At 45.0% G+C, this 17,333-nt stretch overlaps 1 protein-coding gene across 6 annotated transcripts in view; it reads right to left on the reverse strand.

Annotated features, from left to right (window-relative positions):
- Nucleotides 1-17,333, reverse strand: part of TRIO (trio Rho guanine nucleotide exchange factor) — a 356,110-nt gene that overhangs the window by 76,958 nt on the left and 261,819 nt on the right. For all 6 annotated transcript variants that reach the window (XM_044779483.2, XM_070519854.1, XM_070519855.1 and 3 more), the window contains exon 34: nt 6,011-6,254. In XM_044779483.2, coding sequence (XP_044635418.2) covers nt 6,011-6,254 — 244 coding nt within the window. The remainder of the gene's footprint in view (nt 1-6,010; nt 6,255-17,333) is intronic.

Genomic DNA, 17,333 nt, shown 5'->3' on the forward strand with positions numbered 1-17,333 from the left:
ATCAGACCACGCTGAGGCAGCGTCCCACATGCCACAACTAGAAGGACCCACAACGAAATATACAACTATGTACCGGGGGGCTTTGGGGAGAAAAATAAAATCTTTAAAAAAAAAAAAAAAAAAAAAGGAAGGACATTCTGAGACATGCTACAACACAGAGGAACCCTGAGGACATTAAAGTGAATTAAGCCACTCACAAAAGGAGAAGAACTTATGACTTCACTCATATGAGGATACCTAGAGTAGTCAAACTCACAGACATAGAAGGCAGAATGGTGGCTGCCAGTGGCTGGGGGCAGAGGGAGTGGGGAGTCAGTGTTTAATGGGCACAGAGTTTCAGATGGGAAGATGAAAAGCATGCTGGGGATGATGATGATAATGATAGCATAACATTGTGAATGTACTTAATGCCACTGGACTATATAATTAAAAGTGGTTAAGATGGTAAATTTTATCTTACTAGAAAAAAACGTAGTGGCCAGTGAAGACAGCCTCAAGCGTGTTGGCCATTTTCTGGGTGAGCAAGTGGGGCCATTTCCACTCCTGGGGAGGCGGTGGAGAGGGAATTTGAGTCTTACAGGTTTGAAGAAGCTGGTAAGCCAGTTAAGCAGAGAGTCAAACACTCAGGTGGAGAGGAGGATGGATAAGAAAACCCTGGCAGAGCTTCGAGAGACGCAAGGAAGCAGCCCAGGGAGGCCAGAGAAAAACCTCCATTTCACATAGTTTCTCATGAAAATCTCTCTTTCCTAATTTTAACTTTGATCAAAGAAAATGTCCCATTTTATTATTAACAATAATGTATCACTGCATATATGAATGATAATTCCTGGGTCTTCTCTTTTATGACTGCAGCCAGTCTGGGCAAGATGGAGACCTGATTTTGACGGTGTCCACTTTTCTGTAGACGCTGTGGTGAACCAGAAACCACGAAGGATTATTTTTGGTACGTTGTTTTCAGTAAAAGTAGTGTGAGGAGTTAAAGTCTCTGAGTGTATAGGATCAAGTAGCCAGCAAGCAAAAGGCTTTATTTTTCATGTTTTTGTGCCCTTGTTTTTCTCACAAATAACTGACAACAAATAAATCATGTTTTTTTAAGTTTTTCGAAATAAAATGCAAGTCCTGAGCAATATGCTATCCAAAGGAGAAAAAGACTTTATATAGACAGCTTGTACAGAGGTTAAGGCTATCGTTTTAAGTGGGTATTTTCTTCTAAATATATCAAAGAACTAGCAAAAAGACCACCTGCCATCTCATTAGGGATTAGCATAAGGAAAGGGGAGGTGTGGAATTGGCCTTTATTCAGAAAGGCTTTACAAGAAATATAAACTTAGACTGTCAGAGCTGACAAAGGTCTCAGAGATCATCCTTTTCTGCCCTATCTCAGGGCCAGGGTTGCAACACCATCAAAGACAGAGATGGAATCAGAGCTCAAGTCCAACTGACACTAAGAACAAACCTTGAAATTCAACCCACAGCCTCTTCTCAAAGCTCCAACCAGAAATGTCACTCTTACTACTGGAAGGTCTTCTCTCAAAGCCCCCTTTCAGCCAAGCACAACTCAGCGAGGGCTGAGAGTGACTCTCCAAGTTCAACTCATCAAACTGCACCAGTCTGGGCCGTGGGGGAATCTAGATGACAGGCAGTACCACGACACAGACATGTTGGCTGTTTTTCAGATCCAATGAGCTGCATGAGCACAAAGGAAAAACCTCCCGAAGACTAATGACGGATCCTCGCTTGACCTTAAAAAAAGTGAATATGGTCAAAAGACTGCCACTACATACTTCAGACATGCGCCTTGCAGCAAGTACGTGACACTACGCTGCTGAGGTTCCCGACACAGACAATTCTATTTTTACTGACTATTCCATTCCAATCATCACCAACTCTGGGCATGGCTGCCCACCAGGTGTCCCCTGCACTGCTGCAGGTGTGCTTGTTGGGTTATCCCCCGAACCCCGGAGCTAAACTCTCAGATACTATCACGGATGGTCGCCTGGTTGTGCAGGAGGAAAGCTGAACTACTCAGACTAGGGATGTTTTGAATTGGCCTTGCTGAAAATATAAACATTTCTGATATTCCTGTTTACTTTCTGTGACCAAGACTAACTAAACAAAAAGAGAAAAGTGACAAGTTTTGCAAGCTGAGACAGTAGGAAAGAAAAAATCCCTTGGATTTACTAGGAGATTAAAGATAATTACATTTTACCAGTAAATCAATGGATTATACACAAGGGAGTGTGGGAGCTCAGTGCTTCTCAATCTGGCTCCATGTTCGACTCGCCAGGGCACAGATACAAGATCTCCACGTCCAGGCCCCGACCCCAGAGATCCTGATGTAATGGTAGATGGTAAAAACCACAAAGATAAATGAGACTGGATGAGCACAAGGATTTGCTGAATCCTTAGTCTATTTTAATGTGCTTGGTGTCTGCTTAATTTGTGACTCAGATGCTCTGACAAAGGGAGAAGGGCAGCCAGAGCAAGACAAGAATGAACATCAGACACCACGTCTGCCTGTCCACAGAGACTGCCTGAACAGCAGTCTTCCTACACGACCTTTCCCATGAAACGGAAAGCGCTTTTCAATGGAACAGTGTTCACACTGGAGTCTAGTTTCAGATACAAAGCTATCTCCTTGAAAAACAAATTGTGCAATTTATATTTCCTGTTCATTTTAAATAAGTACTATTTTTATCCTCTTCCCAGGGACGTCCACCACTCTTATGGATCTCCCCTTGGCAATAACAGACAAGCAAGTTGTCTTGCCTTTCACACACTTCAAAACTCATGAATGTCAGGAAACTGTCATTATGTATTTGTCTCTAATCACTTGTTGTTAATCTCTAAAGGTAGTTTCTTAACTGTCTTTGATTCTTCTCTGATCTTTCAAGCAGGAGGAATGCGCATATTTACTAATCCAAAATTATCTCACCCTTAAGGCCTCAAAAATTTTTTCATAACTCTGTGGTCCAACAACTTAAATTTCCACAAATTTCAAATGTAAAAAACATGCCTATTAAAGTCAAATGTCTATTTATTTGGTTCTGAATGACAAGATATTTTACGAATTGCAATGTGACTGTGAGTATAAATACTCAAATCAGCCCAGAAGGGCCCACTACTCACTGTGAGCCCAGGTTCACCTGGTGGTTTTGAAGCATGGCTATAACTGGAAGTCTGATGGACAAGGAGACCACGTGCAATTTATCAGCACTCGGTTTCTTTTACGGTGGTGGACATCAAGTTTTTCAAGAGAAGGGACCATCTTTAACACCTCACTGCAGTATCCTTCAAGCCCAGCACAGCTCTCAAAGTGAACAAGGGCTTGAAATGAGATGTGGGGTGAGCAGACGTGTGGGAATAACAGGCACCAAGAGCCCAGCACACACCGATATATAAACATTCATAAGGACATGTGTCCTTCTTACACAAGAGCAAGAAGAATTCTGAGGCTAAGCAGAAGCAAATCCACATCTCCTGCTTCCCAAGCTGGCAGCGGCCTCTTGCTTCTGGAGTCTCTGTGCTTTTGGACTTCATACCCAGATCCTTGTCCCTTGTGGCCCCAACTGTTTGCTGAAGACCTCTTCTCCTACATGGAGACCCTGGTCATTGTTGCCTCATTTCCTGGACTTGATCACAGACAGGACGCTCTGGCAGAGGCTTGTCAAAGAGCCCAAAGGAAGATTCTCCCGCCCCCAGTCTACTGCCCAGGTACTAACGCTGCAAGGGAATGGATAATCGTCAGAGTTTCCTGTATTACAGGAAAAATAAAAATGCGTGAAAGAAGGAAAAAATGGATAAGGTTCTGAGCCCCTGTCTACTGACTGGCTGTTAGTTCACAACAGGTTTTACTCAATGAAGAAGCACCTTCTTGGTACAGAAAGAGCGTTTGTGAGGGGCAGGGAGTAACTTTTCAGGGGTTAGAGTGTCAGAATATCACAGAAAAAGGCTCAGAGAACAAAATGGTACTTAACCTTAAAATCAAGCAAAAACCCAACCTCCATAAAGAAGTTTTCAGGACAAAGTCAAGTGTGATAAACACATAGTTCTTGCCCCTTGGCTAGCCTGCAATTGTGAACACCAGGAAGTAAAGAACACACCACGGGAAAGGCACATATCAAAAGGAATCTTTCAGAACAACTGCTATTTGTAGCACGTAAGTTCACCAGGGCTCCTCTGCGTAAAAGCTAAAACTTGAGAAAAACAGTTGTACTTTATTTCCAACTCAAACTCAAGGACTAAAGTATCTTTTGCAACTTTGGAAACACTCTGGCAGCCCAGCACAGATCTCTACCGGAACTCAAGTCCACATCACAGGAAGTCCAACGCGCTCTCAACGCACGGATAGCTTCGCCAGAAATGAGAGCGGACACCTCGGCTTCTGCCAAAATCTGAAAATTCTGTCTTTCTCTCTGTATCTCTTGAAAAATAATAGCCAAATTCTTCTAGTCTCCTAGTGAGGTGACAGTAAGGTCATATTTAGGCCCCAAGGGATCAGAAACACAGTTGGGCCTGTAATTAATGAGGAGCCAATCAGCAGCTGTATCCTGTGCAGCTTCCTTTAGCTCAGCGCAACGACTAACACTCTGCAGCCAGAGGATGGTCTCCAGGACGTGTTGTGATGAATGTAAAGACGGCACAAGTGACAAATGAAGAGAGCAGCTGGAATGCTCCAAAATTAATAAAAAAGAACTTGACTATGGCAGAGTATAGAGATCTTCTCTCAGGAAGGGAAACAAATGGCATACCCCAAATCTGGAAGAATCGGCCATTTGCCAGTATTGCAGAAAAATGAAGACTGAGACATAATATGGTTCAAGACATATTAACTCTACCCATTCTGCACTTTTCTAGAAGCTACAGACCAATGTTTCTTAAAAGGGCATACAGTCTCATATTAGCTTTTCACTAAGATGAAAGATTAAACCAGTACTCTCCAATAGAAATATAGCACAAGCTGCATATATAAAATTTTCTAGTAGTCACATTTTAAAAAGTAAAATGAAACAGGTGAAATTAATTTTAATAATACATTTTATTTAACCCATTCTATGAAAACATATCATTTTAACATGTATTGACTATAAAACAATTATAAATTCATTTTTTCATACTGAGCCTTGAAATCCAGTGTGTATTTTACGCCTGCATAACATCTCAATTCAGACTGGCCACGTTTCAAGTGCTCATCAGCCACATTTGTCCAGTGGCTACCATGCTGGACATTCAGGACCTAAACAGACTTTCATCCTTTCACTAGAAGCCCATTATTGATCCATCCAGACAGAATGGAAAAGCAGCCTTGCTGCAGTTACCTTGATCTAAAGGAGTCCCTGAAGAATGCCAAATGCTGTTCTGGTCAAATGCCCTGTTGTTTCAGTTTAAAAGCACTTCTTTTAAAAGCCACCTCTCTCATCGCAGCCACTGAGCCCTAACACCGAGCCCGCCTGACTCAACCAGCTTCTCTCTCAGGGCCCAGCTCACTCCCTCTCCACTCAGTGTGGGATGTCCTGAGATTCTTTACAAAGCTACAGAGATGGCATGGTGAAACTCTCAGGGCCTGCATGCTCGATTCTCTAGCATTTAACGCTAACAAAATAAAGAAACCACAATGTGAAAACCTGAGTAAGGAGATGCTGAATATGGTCCCACCTCCCTACCTGTTTCAATGTCACCTGGAGGAGAATAGTCCCTTCTCTGACTTCTCCACTTTGGAACACACGGGCCCAGAAAGAACGGCCCCTTTCTCCTCACCCTCTAAACTGGTATGTTATTACACTGTCTTGGGAAATGAGGCCATCGTTCATTATTTTTGAGTAACAGGTGAAATCCTCATTTCCACTTCCTGATGGGTTAAGGAGGCCTAGAGACACAGGGATAACGGACTGAAGCACGAGTAACAAAGTGGGCCCATACCTCTTAAGTAGCTGCAAAGAAGCAGGGACAGAGCATCGGTGTCGTTTCCCGTAGGCAATGTCATCGCCCCCCACGCCCTGTGAACTCCTACCTTTGTGGTTGAAGATGCCCTCCATTTCCATGCTACTTCTCGAGTGGGCGATGCACAGAGAGCCACATGGAACCAGGCCTTCTGCAGCGGGGGACCGGTCGGTGGTCCGCACCAGACACCAGTCGGGCTTGTCGTGGGGCCGCTCCAGAACCTCCACGGTCTGGCCACGGCGGATGGTCAGCTCAGTGCTGTTGCAGGCCGTGAAGTCGTGGATCACCACAGTCAGCTCGCAGCCTCCAGAGAGCTGAGGAGGGAGAGGGGACACGTCAGCGAGCCCAAGCCACTGGGCCTTCAGCGGGTGCGGTCATGAACTAGGCCTGAAACTCCCACTTTCCATTCGAAGCTGGGTGAAAAGCATCGCGTACCACCTCAGTGACACCTCTCCAGTTTCGCTGTCCTATAATTGCCCTCTGGAATCATACAGAGAGCCATTTACTTTTTGATATTCTAACATATAATTATGATTTTCTGAGTGTTTCATTGTCAGAATCTGACACTTTGTCATGACTGTCCAAATCTTTTTGTGTGTGAGACATCCCCGTCCTCAAAAAGTGCTACATACAGTAATCCCCTTTATTGGTGGTGGATACGTTCCAACACCTCCAGTGGAGGCCTGAAACCAAGGATGGCATCAAACCCTATACACACTGTTTTATTCCTATACATACATACCTATGACAAAGTTTAATTTATAAATTAGGCACAGGAAGAGCCTAACAACAGTAACTGATAATAAAGGTGGCTTTGGCGCCATTATCAAGTAAAAGAAGCGTTACTTGAACACAAACACTGCAATACCACCACAGTCGTCTAAGAGCCAAGATGGCCGCTAAGTGACTCATGGGCGGGCAGGGTGTACAGCGGGATACACTGGACAAAGGGATGATTTACGGCCTGGGGGGGGACAGCATGAGGTTTCTTCATAGTACTCAGAACAGCACGCAATTTAAAACTTATGAATTGTTTATTTCTGGAAATTTCCAATAATATTTTTGGATCAAGGTTGACCTTGGAAAGTGAAACCGAAGATACGCGGGGACTACTGTAGTAATTTTTTAACTTAGGGCAAACCCGTAAAAACTCTGCTTGAAGGTCATTTGGACAACTATTGTGAAATATGCTGATAACATGAGATAGCTTTGCTCACAGCTTCAGTTCTGACTTGGTGTTTGAGGATTCCGTGCTGCTGCAGTGTGCAGGCTCTTCCACACCACTTGGATATGAGAGGGAGTTACAGAGCAGGGAGACAGAAAAGGCACCGGGGCTCATGATCCCCAAATTTGGGCACAGCACGCCTTTTCCCTCTTCAAAACCCTCCAAGAGCCACTCTCTATCGCTCCAGGTTACTCCTTAGGGCGACATTCTTGACGTTCTGCCAGCCAACCCCAGACTCCTTCCAGGCTCTTCCCATTCCACGCTCCAGCATGCTACTCCATAGGCTCTATGGACACGGGCTTATTTCCCATATGCCATGTCTTTTCTGGCCCGAAATTCCTTTCCCCTCTTCTCTCTTCTCACTGAGCTCACTCCCATTTTCTATCGAAACTCTACTGGTTTCTAGGTCCTTGAAGCACATTCATGAACTCCATAAAGATTCATCAATGCCACGACCTCTGCTTATAAAACAGGTGCACGGCCTTCGCATGACCATTGGCTTTCTGTGGCCAGTGCCCTGGATGCCTTCCCCTTAGACTGTCTGCTTCCTGGGGACAGGCTCATATACACGCTCATTAACATCCCTCGTACATAAGAATCTTGTGACCAGCTCCCTGTCTTTGGACTTCCCCCTCTGGCCCTTAATCCACGCAGCTCCAGGGGGTTCCATGTCTCTGTCTGTACGTTATCCCCTGGTGGGGCTCGTAACCGTGCCCTCTGCTGATTACTCCCAAGCAGGCGTCCCAGCCTGCTGTTTTCCCGTCCCTCCAGAGCAGGGAGTCCAGGCCATGACTCATTATCTCCCCGACCCCATCTGTTTCTCTTCCAATGTTGCCTTTTGGGTAAAGGTATCACAACCAAGTTACCCAAGCTAAAAGAATCTCACGCTTTCTCGCCCTCTGAATGCTGTCAAGTGGACTGTAGGACGTCTTTCCCATTACTTCCTTCCTCTGTAGGCCCATAACAATCACTTCACTTGAATTTTTGCAGTGGCTCCCAAGCCATCTACCTTTTTAAAATGTGGAACCTCCTATTCAAACACCTCAGACACAAATTCCTTAGCTCAGGGTTCAGAGTCCCCCAAGCAGATGCCAACCCACCATCCTAGGCATGGTCAGCTGCTTCTCCTCATGTGTTTCACAGCCCGAGTGCCTGTGTCCTCCTTCGGAGGGGGCCCTGCATGCAGTGTCCACACTCTCCCTTCTGCTTAGAGCCCCCACATCCCCACTCTGTCTAGTCTACCCCACATCAAACCCCTCTGAGAAGTTGGTCCTGTATCTAATACCCTTAGCACTTGGTTTTTAAACAAAATACATCTCGATTCTGAAATAAGCTGTGTCTTGGGTTATATGTGTGTGTCTGCCCTCGGCACCGGAATGCAGGTTGGTATTGTTCTCCTGAGACTTTTCCACACCCGTCTGTAAGGGCAGAGGCTGGGCCTGTCAGAGTCACTGCCGAGCCCCAACCAACAACGGCGGGCACACGGTTTGTAGGAGGAAGCTGCTGAGGAGCGGAGCTTCTCCTAAAGCCTGCCTCACCCAGGCCTGGGTGTCCAGCAAGTGGTCAAACATTCACTGAAGTGAAAAAGGTAAAATAGGTTTGCTCTAAAAATGAAGGCACTGCGTTTGAAAAACTTAAATGAAACATGGGCTTTTCCTCTGGGACTTCAGGAACTAACCCTGCCTTGTGTTCGACGTAACACCCCCAGTCTTCTGTTCCCCTTTGGGATCAGCACAGAGAAGGCACGAGGACAGAAGAGTGGACTGGCTGGCCGCGGCAGGGGAGGAAGGAGCAGTCGGGCCTCCTGCTGGGAAACATCCTTGTTCCCGAGAGGCTGCCCAGCACCAATCCACTCGAAGAGAGCCGGGAACCCTTGCCTCCTGCACGGTCTCAGGGCCGGCAGTGTCCCCTGGCTGCCTGCCCATGCCGAGGACTGTCTGCGGCCTCTGTCATGCTCTGTGCTGTTCATTACCCTCCTGTTCTAATAGCCTGTCTTTTAAGAGAAAGTTTAGATATTCAGAATAAGAAACACATGTCTACTAGATAACCACAGAAAGCAAAAACGAAACAAAACTCTTCTGTAAGAAAGCACAAATATCGACAAAATGAATCATCTTTGCTAGGCCACGCAGGAAATTTTTCACAAACGGTTAATCCCCTTCTAAATTTTACAAATTTCTCTGTGGGAAAACCATCTTACACATTTCTCCGTGAACAATCGAAGATGCTAGTGTTAAAGCTTACAGCAGAGGCCCAGCCTGGAGAAGAATTTTCCTTGTAAAACCCCACGTCCTGGAAGTGGTTAATCCCTGTAACGAAAACGAGGAATGTCCCTGCCTCGGGAAACCGTGACCAGAGAGCGAGCCGTGATATGGGGTCTGGCTCCCTGAGGCCCCCCCAGGACCTGACTTCCAACGGAGCCCCTCCTGCTGCTGGCGCTCTCCCATGACGGCTCGTCCACTGAGCCTGCCTGTGCACGTGTGTGCACAGCATGTCCCCCCGCCCAGGGCCCTGCACCACAAACCCATCATGCCGCCTTGACATTCCCCACCCCCCACCCTGGGAAGTACAACTTCAAGACACCAGCCCTTTGCCAGTTTCACTCTCGAGGGTTTCATTAATTTTTCTGACTGCTCAAAGTCACGTGATGCGTCTGGGGGTGGGGGAAGGGTGGGAAGGGAGATAGGGGCTGCCCGAGGAGGAGGATTAAGCTAGACTTTATTCCTGGCACTGATTTTTTAGCCCCTTACAGAGTAATCAAAAACCATTGGAAACATCTGTGTACTTGACAGAGCTTAAGAAACAGAAATCAAGCCTGTTCTGACAGTCACGCACTGAGTTAAAATGCTTTTCCAAAGCCTTCAGGAGAACTTACTGACAAAATCTAGCACAAGAAGAACCAGTTTTCAGACAGTGCTAAACTTAGCATTGAAAGATAGATCTGTGGGCTTTACCCCTAAGAATCAATTAACTTTACCCATAAGAATCTCCTGCACAAATCTTTAAGGGGAGGATTAAACTGATGTTTTCTAGTCCAGAGAGGAGGCAACCCCTGGATTTCCATCTCAATGTTCATATTTGAATATTTTAAACTTCTGATTACAAAACTTGTCTTTAAAATCAGGTCTGCTAATTAAAAAAAATACTTATTGTATAAAACACTTAAAAGAACTATTTTGAGGAAACACTATAAATTATTACTGTTTTTAAGAAGAATTAAACTTCTAATTAGAAAAAGTTCAGATAACACTCTACATCATTAATTACAGTTGAGGTCTTATTTGCTTTCAATGACAGTTATACCCCCAGTAACCCAATTTCATTTTTATGTTGAAAGAGTTACCATTCCATTTATCTAGTTTTAAAAATTCACTTTTTCTTTCCAACCATATTTTGTGAAAGTTTTCACATTATCTTTTTTACTTCAGTGTGTTTTATGGACTTCTGTCATAGGCTCCCTACTGTGTGCACTTAGTCTAGGATTGCAATTTATGAAAATCTCGGTTTCCATGACTCATATTAACTCTTACATTTAAAAAAAACCTTCCTACTTTTCACTTTTAAAAAATAAATGTGGTGACTAAAAAGCATGATAGTGAAATGGGCTTAATTGGAGCATAGACACCACCAATGAAGTGCCTCCTCCAAGACCGCCCCACGTCCCTCTCGAAGGGCTAAAAAGACTACCAGGGGACCTCCAACGACCCAGATGCATGGCAAGTAGCAGAATCAAACCAGGGTCCCTTTGCTTGAATTCTGCTAGATTTCACCCAAAAGAATGAAATATTCATCTCTGGTTGTAGGCACGTGAACCTTCCACAATTGCCACACAGAACAGAATTTTACTTTTTATGTTTTCTGGAGAAACCATGTTATATTGTTACTTTGCCTAAACCCAGTTAACAGCAGTAACTAAAACAGACCCAAGGCCGGGGACTTCTCGCCCCAGCGCTCCTGGGAGCATCCCCTCCCTGGTGCACTGTAATGAGGTGGTGTCGCGTTACAAGAACATGCAGTTCTCCAGAGACAAGGGCAAACACCTGGTTTGGATGACCATGCTCCCAGATGAGTTCTGGGGCCAGTTCTGCCAGAGGAAGAGAGGGCTCTTTACGAGGGACACGGTGGATGGTGGGGTCCCTGCTGCAAACGATTCTACTTCAGGAACTCACGATCAATTGCAGGTGGGTGTCTGGCCAATTTTCTGAGAGGAGTTCAAAAGGAGAGGGGGAATGTGGTCTAATAAAAGCCATTTTTCTAAAGAACAAAGTGTACCAACTCTTGTGAACAGTCACATCCTCCAGCCCGATGCAGTTCAGTCATTCAGAAACCCCACAAAAGGGTCTTGTGGTTTCGTGGAGGTTTCACACAGAGCAGACCAAAGAAAGATTACTTGGTTAAGGGGGATTAGAGAGGAGACCTCCGTTACTGGCAACGGTTACAAGAGAAAGGCGCCCACTGGCACCAGAACAATTCCCCAAGGAAATGTATTGCACCCCAGGGTCTCACGGGCCCGGGCTCCTCGCTGGGCAGCTTCACGGAGGCGTGGGCTTATTAGCAGCCGTCTCATCGCCATGAGCAGCAGGGCCCTGTGCTCACCCCAACCCCGAGGCCAAGTTCACAGGAGAAGCGTCCACCAAAACCTGCTGCTGAGTTTCAAAGAGGGCCACTGTGATAGGCTCTTTCTCACACACCAGGGTACAAAAGGGAATCTGTGAGAACTGAAAACGGTTGAGGGTAAATTTTATGTTTTTTTACCAAAAAAAAAAAAAAAGAAATCTGTGAGAAAAAACTTTTTCAAAAGCAGCATCTTACCATACCCAACATTTTATCCAGAAAGAAACAGTATTCAGGGATGTTAATCTTCTGCTCTTCACTAACGTGATCACATGTCGGTTTTCTGACATGAAAATAATTTTTGGAAGGCTTCCCTGACTGTGTGACATACACGAAGTGGAATGAAAAATTAGATGTAAAGAAGCTAAATTAAAGGATACAAACTTTAAATGTAAAAAGTCAGGCAAATGAGAGGGAGGACAGCTATTATGCATCAGGCTTCCAGGCTTCGCAGAAGCTGAGTGGACCAAGGTCACGCTTCCCCTCATTCTGAACACCTGGGAGGAGAGATGCCAGGATGCACTGAACGGGGACCATGGGATGTGCTGCGGCAAATTAACGAGAAGCTCAGCTGCCCATAAACTGGAAAACGGAACGCGAGTTGGGAGAAGCGGACGGCTGAGACCCCCTGCGTTATGTTCAGTTACCAGGCCCTGGGACACAAGAAACTTCTTAGGACAATTTAACCCAAAGAAATCTGTTTGCTGCCTTTGCTGAGTGAGCAAGACAATCTTTATCCAGAAAACTTAATTTGAAATGCCTCTTTGTGTCTTTAACAGAGGGACATGCATCTGAAGAACTAAGGTAAGACAGCCAACCAAACAGCCACCTGGGCTGCTCACCAGCAGGAAGAACACCTGGAATAAGGCACTGCCCTCAAGTCTGAAGCAAAACGAGGCCAACATCTTCAGTGGTAACTTCTATCAGTAGTGTAAAATTTACTTTTCAATGTGCCACTATTTTCACAAACATTTTTGTTGCATGTCGACCCAAACATTATATATTTTTTAAAAAACCTGCCTTGTCTTAAGCACTGAGGCTTTCCACATTAGCTTGGGGGATTTTGTTTTTCTGATTGAGCAACTAAAGTTATCGAAGATTACATTCAGTTTGTGGTTTCATGAGAGCACTTACAAAGCTTGTTAAAAATTATAAAAAGCCACAGTCACTTAGAAAAATAGAAAACAAAGATTAGCAAGAGGGGGAAACAAACTCCAGGAGCACTGCATCAGCCAGGCCGCCTGCCAGGGCGCGGGGCCGGTCTCCCTGTGCGCCCTGTGCTGAAGGCCCTGTCCCGGGGCTGGCAGACAGTGGGTGACCCACAAAAACTGTGAATGAATTAACCTACCTTGCGAACAGTCTGAAGTCAGACTGCATGCATGTGCCATATGCGTCTAATTTGGTAGGATTGAAGATGAGTAGCTGGAAAAATATTTGAAGCAAGAGTCTCCCTCTTCTTCAGTGACTGCCCATTCAGCACGCACTTAGTGTTCTGCTCTTGAGCCACCACAATGCATTAGTCCAGACCCTAATGCTGAGCAATTTATCCTCAGGACAGCGTCTAGCTCCTGGCGAACACAATTAGCTTCTAAATCCACTGCAATCGAGTGCCCAGGGAAGAGGGCGACACAGACAGTGATCCGCAACAGCTAGTAACGAACATCAACGGCCCGGGAGAGAGGGAGAAGGGAGCAGTTTTTAAGACGAAGAGACAGCAACAGCTATTATTTACTCAGTGCTTGGCACATGCCAGGCACTATTCTAGATACATTATGCATTTTTCATGCTCACAGCCCTGTAAGGTGAGTAGCATTATTGTCCCCATTTATACATGAGGAAACTGAGGCACAGAGAGGTGAGGTAACTTGCTGGGCTGCTGAGACACAGACCCAGAGGTCTGGCTGGTGAGCACTTCCTTGTTCTAATGATCTGCTATTTGATGTTAAACACTCTGTGTAACTGATGCCCAGAGTATTCTGTCTAAGGAGATTAAAACTGTGTCGTCCTGTAGAAAGGCTTCTGAATTGAGTGACAATTTCATGCCCACACAGGGGCAAACCTACAACATGAGCCCTTCCAGACTCAGAGAGCTCAGGAAAGGCCAGCAGGCTGAGCGCCTCCTCCGAGCAAAGACACCCTCTTGCTCTGGCTTCTTTAGCCAGAGGAGATAGGGCTGAGAACAAGGTGCTGGGGGCGGTGGGGGAGAGGGGTGAGCGCACAGAGCCAGGGCTCCTCTGCACCCCTGGCAGAGGGCTGCTCTGTGCCAGGTGTACAAGGGACGGAGGCTGAATGAGAGAAAGCAACACTTCCTAACAGGCTGAATGCAAGTGTTCTTTCTCAAAAATGTGGATTAAGCCATATTTTAACATGTATCGGCATTAAATACTTCATATACTACCTCAACTCTGTAATTTACGTAAGTCTGGCCAAGTTCCTATAGTGTACAATGTACTTGACAGAGAAAGTTGATTGACTTTTTAAGCTACATAAAATCTCATGTCCCTAACATAGTGTTTTAGGTTCATTAAGAGTAACTGAAACCATTTAAAAAAACGTGGATTCCTATTAATAAGCTTTAGGGCAGTTCATGCCCAGTATGGGTCTCAAGTGACTTATCCTTCATTAAGAATAAGAACTTCATTACCTTAGATCCAAAAGAAGGCTCACCCCTGGCTCCTGCTGACTTGGGCCAGTTTTTCCACAGGCCGTCTCTATCATGCCTTGATTATTTTTTTCATCTTGATCTCAAGATGCTTTTTTGTATAGTAGCCTATATTTGACTCCATGTTTTCTGTTTTTCTCATAATATAAATTTGTTATAGGAAATAAATCACAGACTAATAAGGCAGATAGTGGGAAAAAGTTTAAAAATGCTTCTTTAATATACTAAAAATATTTAGCTCCAATATTCACAATAGTGGAATAATAAGGTCTAGAAATTGATAGGTAATTAAATCCACATTCTGTTTCTGGCATTTGCTCTCTACTGCTGGGTGGCCTTGCGAGGGTCACCGAGCCTCCCCCGTCTCCTCAATGCCCTGAAGGCTGGCTCAGCATTCTTCTCCCCACCTCAGGGGGAGAAGCTCAGGACAAATGAGATAAGAATCTGGCAAGCACTTGATTTCTTTGGAACTCAAATTATATTTTCATAAGATCATTTTATCAGCATAAGTACCAGAAACGTGGGCAAGAATTGGTGCTAAACTCACTTTCGGAACAAAGAGATGGCATATTTTAAAACGGATGTTTTCAAAGAAGGAAAACTGCTCGTGGGGGTATGTGGCTTGTATGTGTGACCAGCCTGCTCGAGCTCTGCTGACGGTGCTCCCTGGAAAGAGGGCGTCTCCGGGAGCCCCTCCTAACAGACCCTTCCACAAGCTCCTTGCCTCATTTGAGAATCACTGCAGCACTGGGCACATAACTCTTCCTTAAGAATTCTGCCAGAGGTCGAGTCAAAAACATCCCCCACCCAGTTTCTGAAATGGAACCAAATTCCACGATAACAACTAACTCAAAACAGGCATCATAAATTAAGTCAAACAGGCAGAATACGGTTAAGTAATTTCCCTTGCCAGATCTATCTGCCTGTGTCATCGGAGGCTGTGTAAACTTGAAATATGGAGGGTGGAAAGAACCTCGAGACATATGAAGAATTACTGCCACGAGATAAGGGGGCTTTCTGGTTAGGCCTAGTTCAGAGAAACAGTGCATTTTACAAACTGACTCAGGAAACGATGCAGTTTCCTAATTTTCAAAAACTATTCTCCTGAGACATCTACTGACCCTGGAACGTTCTACAGAGAAGTATAAGGAGGGAGACGATACAAGAAACCCTTCCACAGCAGACACACAGATGTGGGCATGTGTGTAGAAAGGCACCTCCTTTTTCACAAAGACCTAATGGGTACGTCCTCTCCAAACTCCAGATTCTGTCTTACCTTTACTAAGTCTCGCAGGCTGTTTATTCTCATCCCAAATGCAGACCCCAGGAACTGAAGATAACCTGCTGCAGTTCTGTGATCTTAGGAAGACATTTCACCCCTTTTTGGATTTTGAATCTTTTATGGACCTCTGGTCTCAGTGAGCGGTATTAAGGGAACTAAGTGCCACATCCACTTAAACTGAGTTTTGGAGTGTCATTACTTCATGACAGTTCAGAATCATGAGACCGGTAAGCTGAGTGACAGGCTGCTGTCACACCTTCATCCAGGAGCACAGCAAGAGCCTCTGGGCAAGTCAGGTGGAGGGGGACGGCCCTTTAGGGATCTCTGAGCTACGGAATGAGGCTGATAGTGCACTGGACGAGGCAAACAGAAGTGAGTGAATTACCTCCACCGATAAAATATTTAACAGGCAGGTCTTTACAAATTCTAACATCCCAGTAGATTCCCAGGGTAAAATGATTAATTTCTGCAAACCTATACTTTCCTGTTAGTGATTTATTCTTCCTCTCATCGGGTACAAATAGAATTTGCTGTCTTAACAGCAATAGCCCTCAGGAATAACGCTTATTTTTCTATAGGAGTTGTGCAGGCTCGATTCTAAGTTCAGGTGAGCCTGTTATGCAGTAACAGATCTGAAGCAGAACTAGTTTCCCCATTCCTAATTCCAGGATAACTGTATCCTTATTTCTGTGCAATCCCCTGTGAACTCCAGTCAGCCACAAGTCAGGGGACCAGGGCTGCACGGGAGCACTAGCAAACGAATTCTCTCCGCGCCAGAAGGCACGGCAGGGCAGTCAGCTTCACCTCAGATGGGGAACTGGAGAGTCAGAGCCCATTACTAGACACGGGGGCGTGTCCGGACTCCCATCACCACCCATTCATACAGAAACCACCTGAAGAACAAAGTCACCCTTTCTTCTTGGACCAACCTCCAGAAAGGTACCTACCAAAAGGTATAACTTTTTCCATTTATCTCTTTGGCAATTTCATTGGAATAACTTATTTTTTTAAAGTGAACTTTTCAACTCATTTCTAGGGTAAACTTAGACCAGATCTGTGGGAGTATATCTGATAGGAAGGTGAATCCTGGGCTTGACGGGCCTGCGGCTGGAGTGGTGATGCTCCACCATGGCGAGTCTGTGACACGGTCTGAATGGAGGGGGCCATTCCCCTCAGCTGGAACTGCTTTATTCTCGACTTTTCCTTTGGGTGGAAGTCATGTGTAAACTGCCTATTCAGACAACTCAATCATCTTTTTTTTTTTAAAGAAAATAATCAGAATTACTTTAATGAAATGTTTCCAAGTTCAAACTTTATTTTCTTAATCAAATGGCTATGGGGTGGGGCAGCAGGGAGAGCTGCTATTAGGCGCCAAACGCCTGAACATGTCATTTATCTTACTCCTCATTATTACTACCGGCAAGAAAGATATGCTGAGTGCTCATGCTCTGAGCTCCAAACAAAATAAAATGAGACGCCCTTTCTATTCTCCAGTGCTCTTCTTCTATGCGTTCTAAGTTCTAGGACTCAGCTAGTGAACTCAAAAAGTAGAACAGGAAAAAATTAATTACCCAAACAAGAAGGATTCTGAAAATGAAATGACTGTAGGA

Source organism: Equus asinus, chromosome 10 (genome assembly GCF_041296235.1).
Source record: "Equus asinus isolate D_3611 breed Donkey chromosome 10, EquAss-T2T_v2, whole genome shotgun sequence".
Lineage (NCBI taxonomy): Eukaryota > Metazoa > Chordata > Mammalia > Perissodactyla > Equidae > Equus > Equus asinus.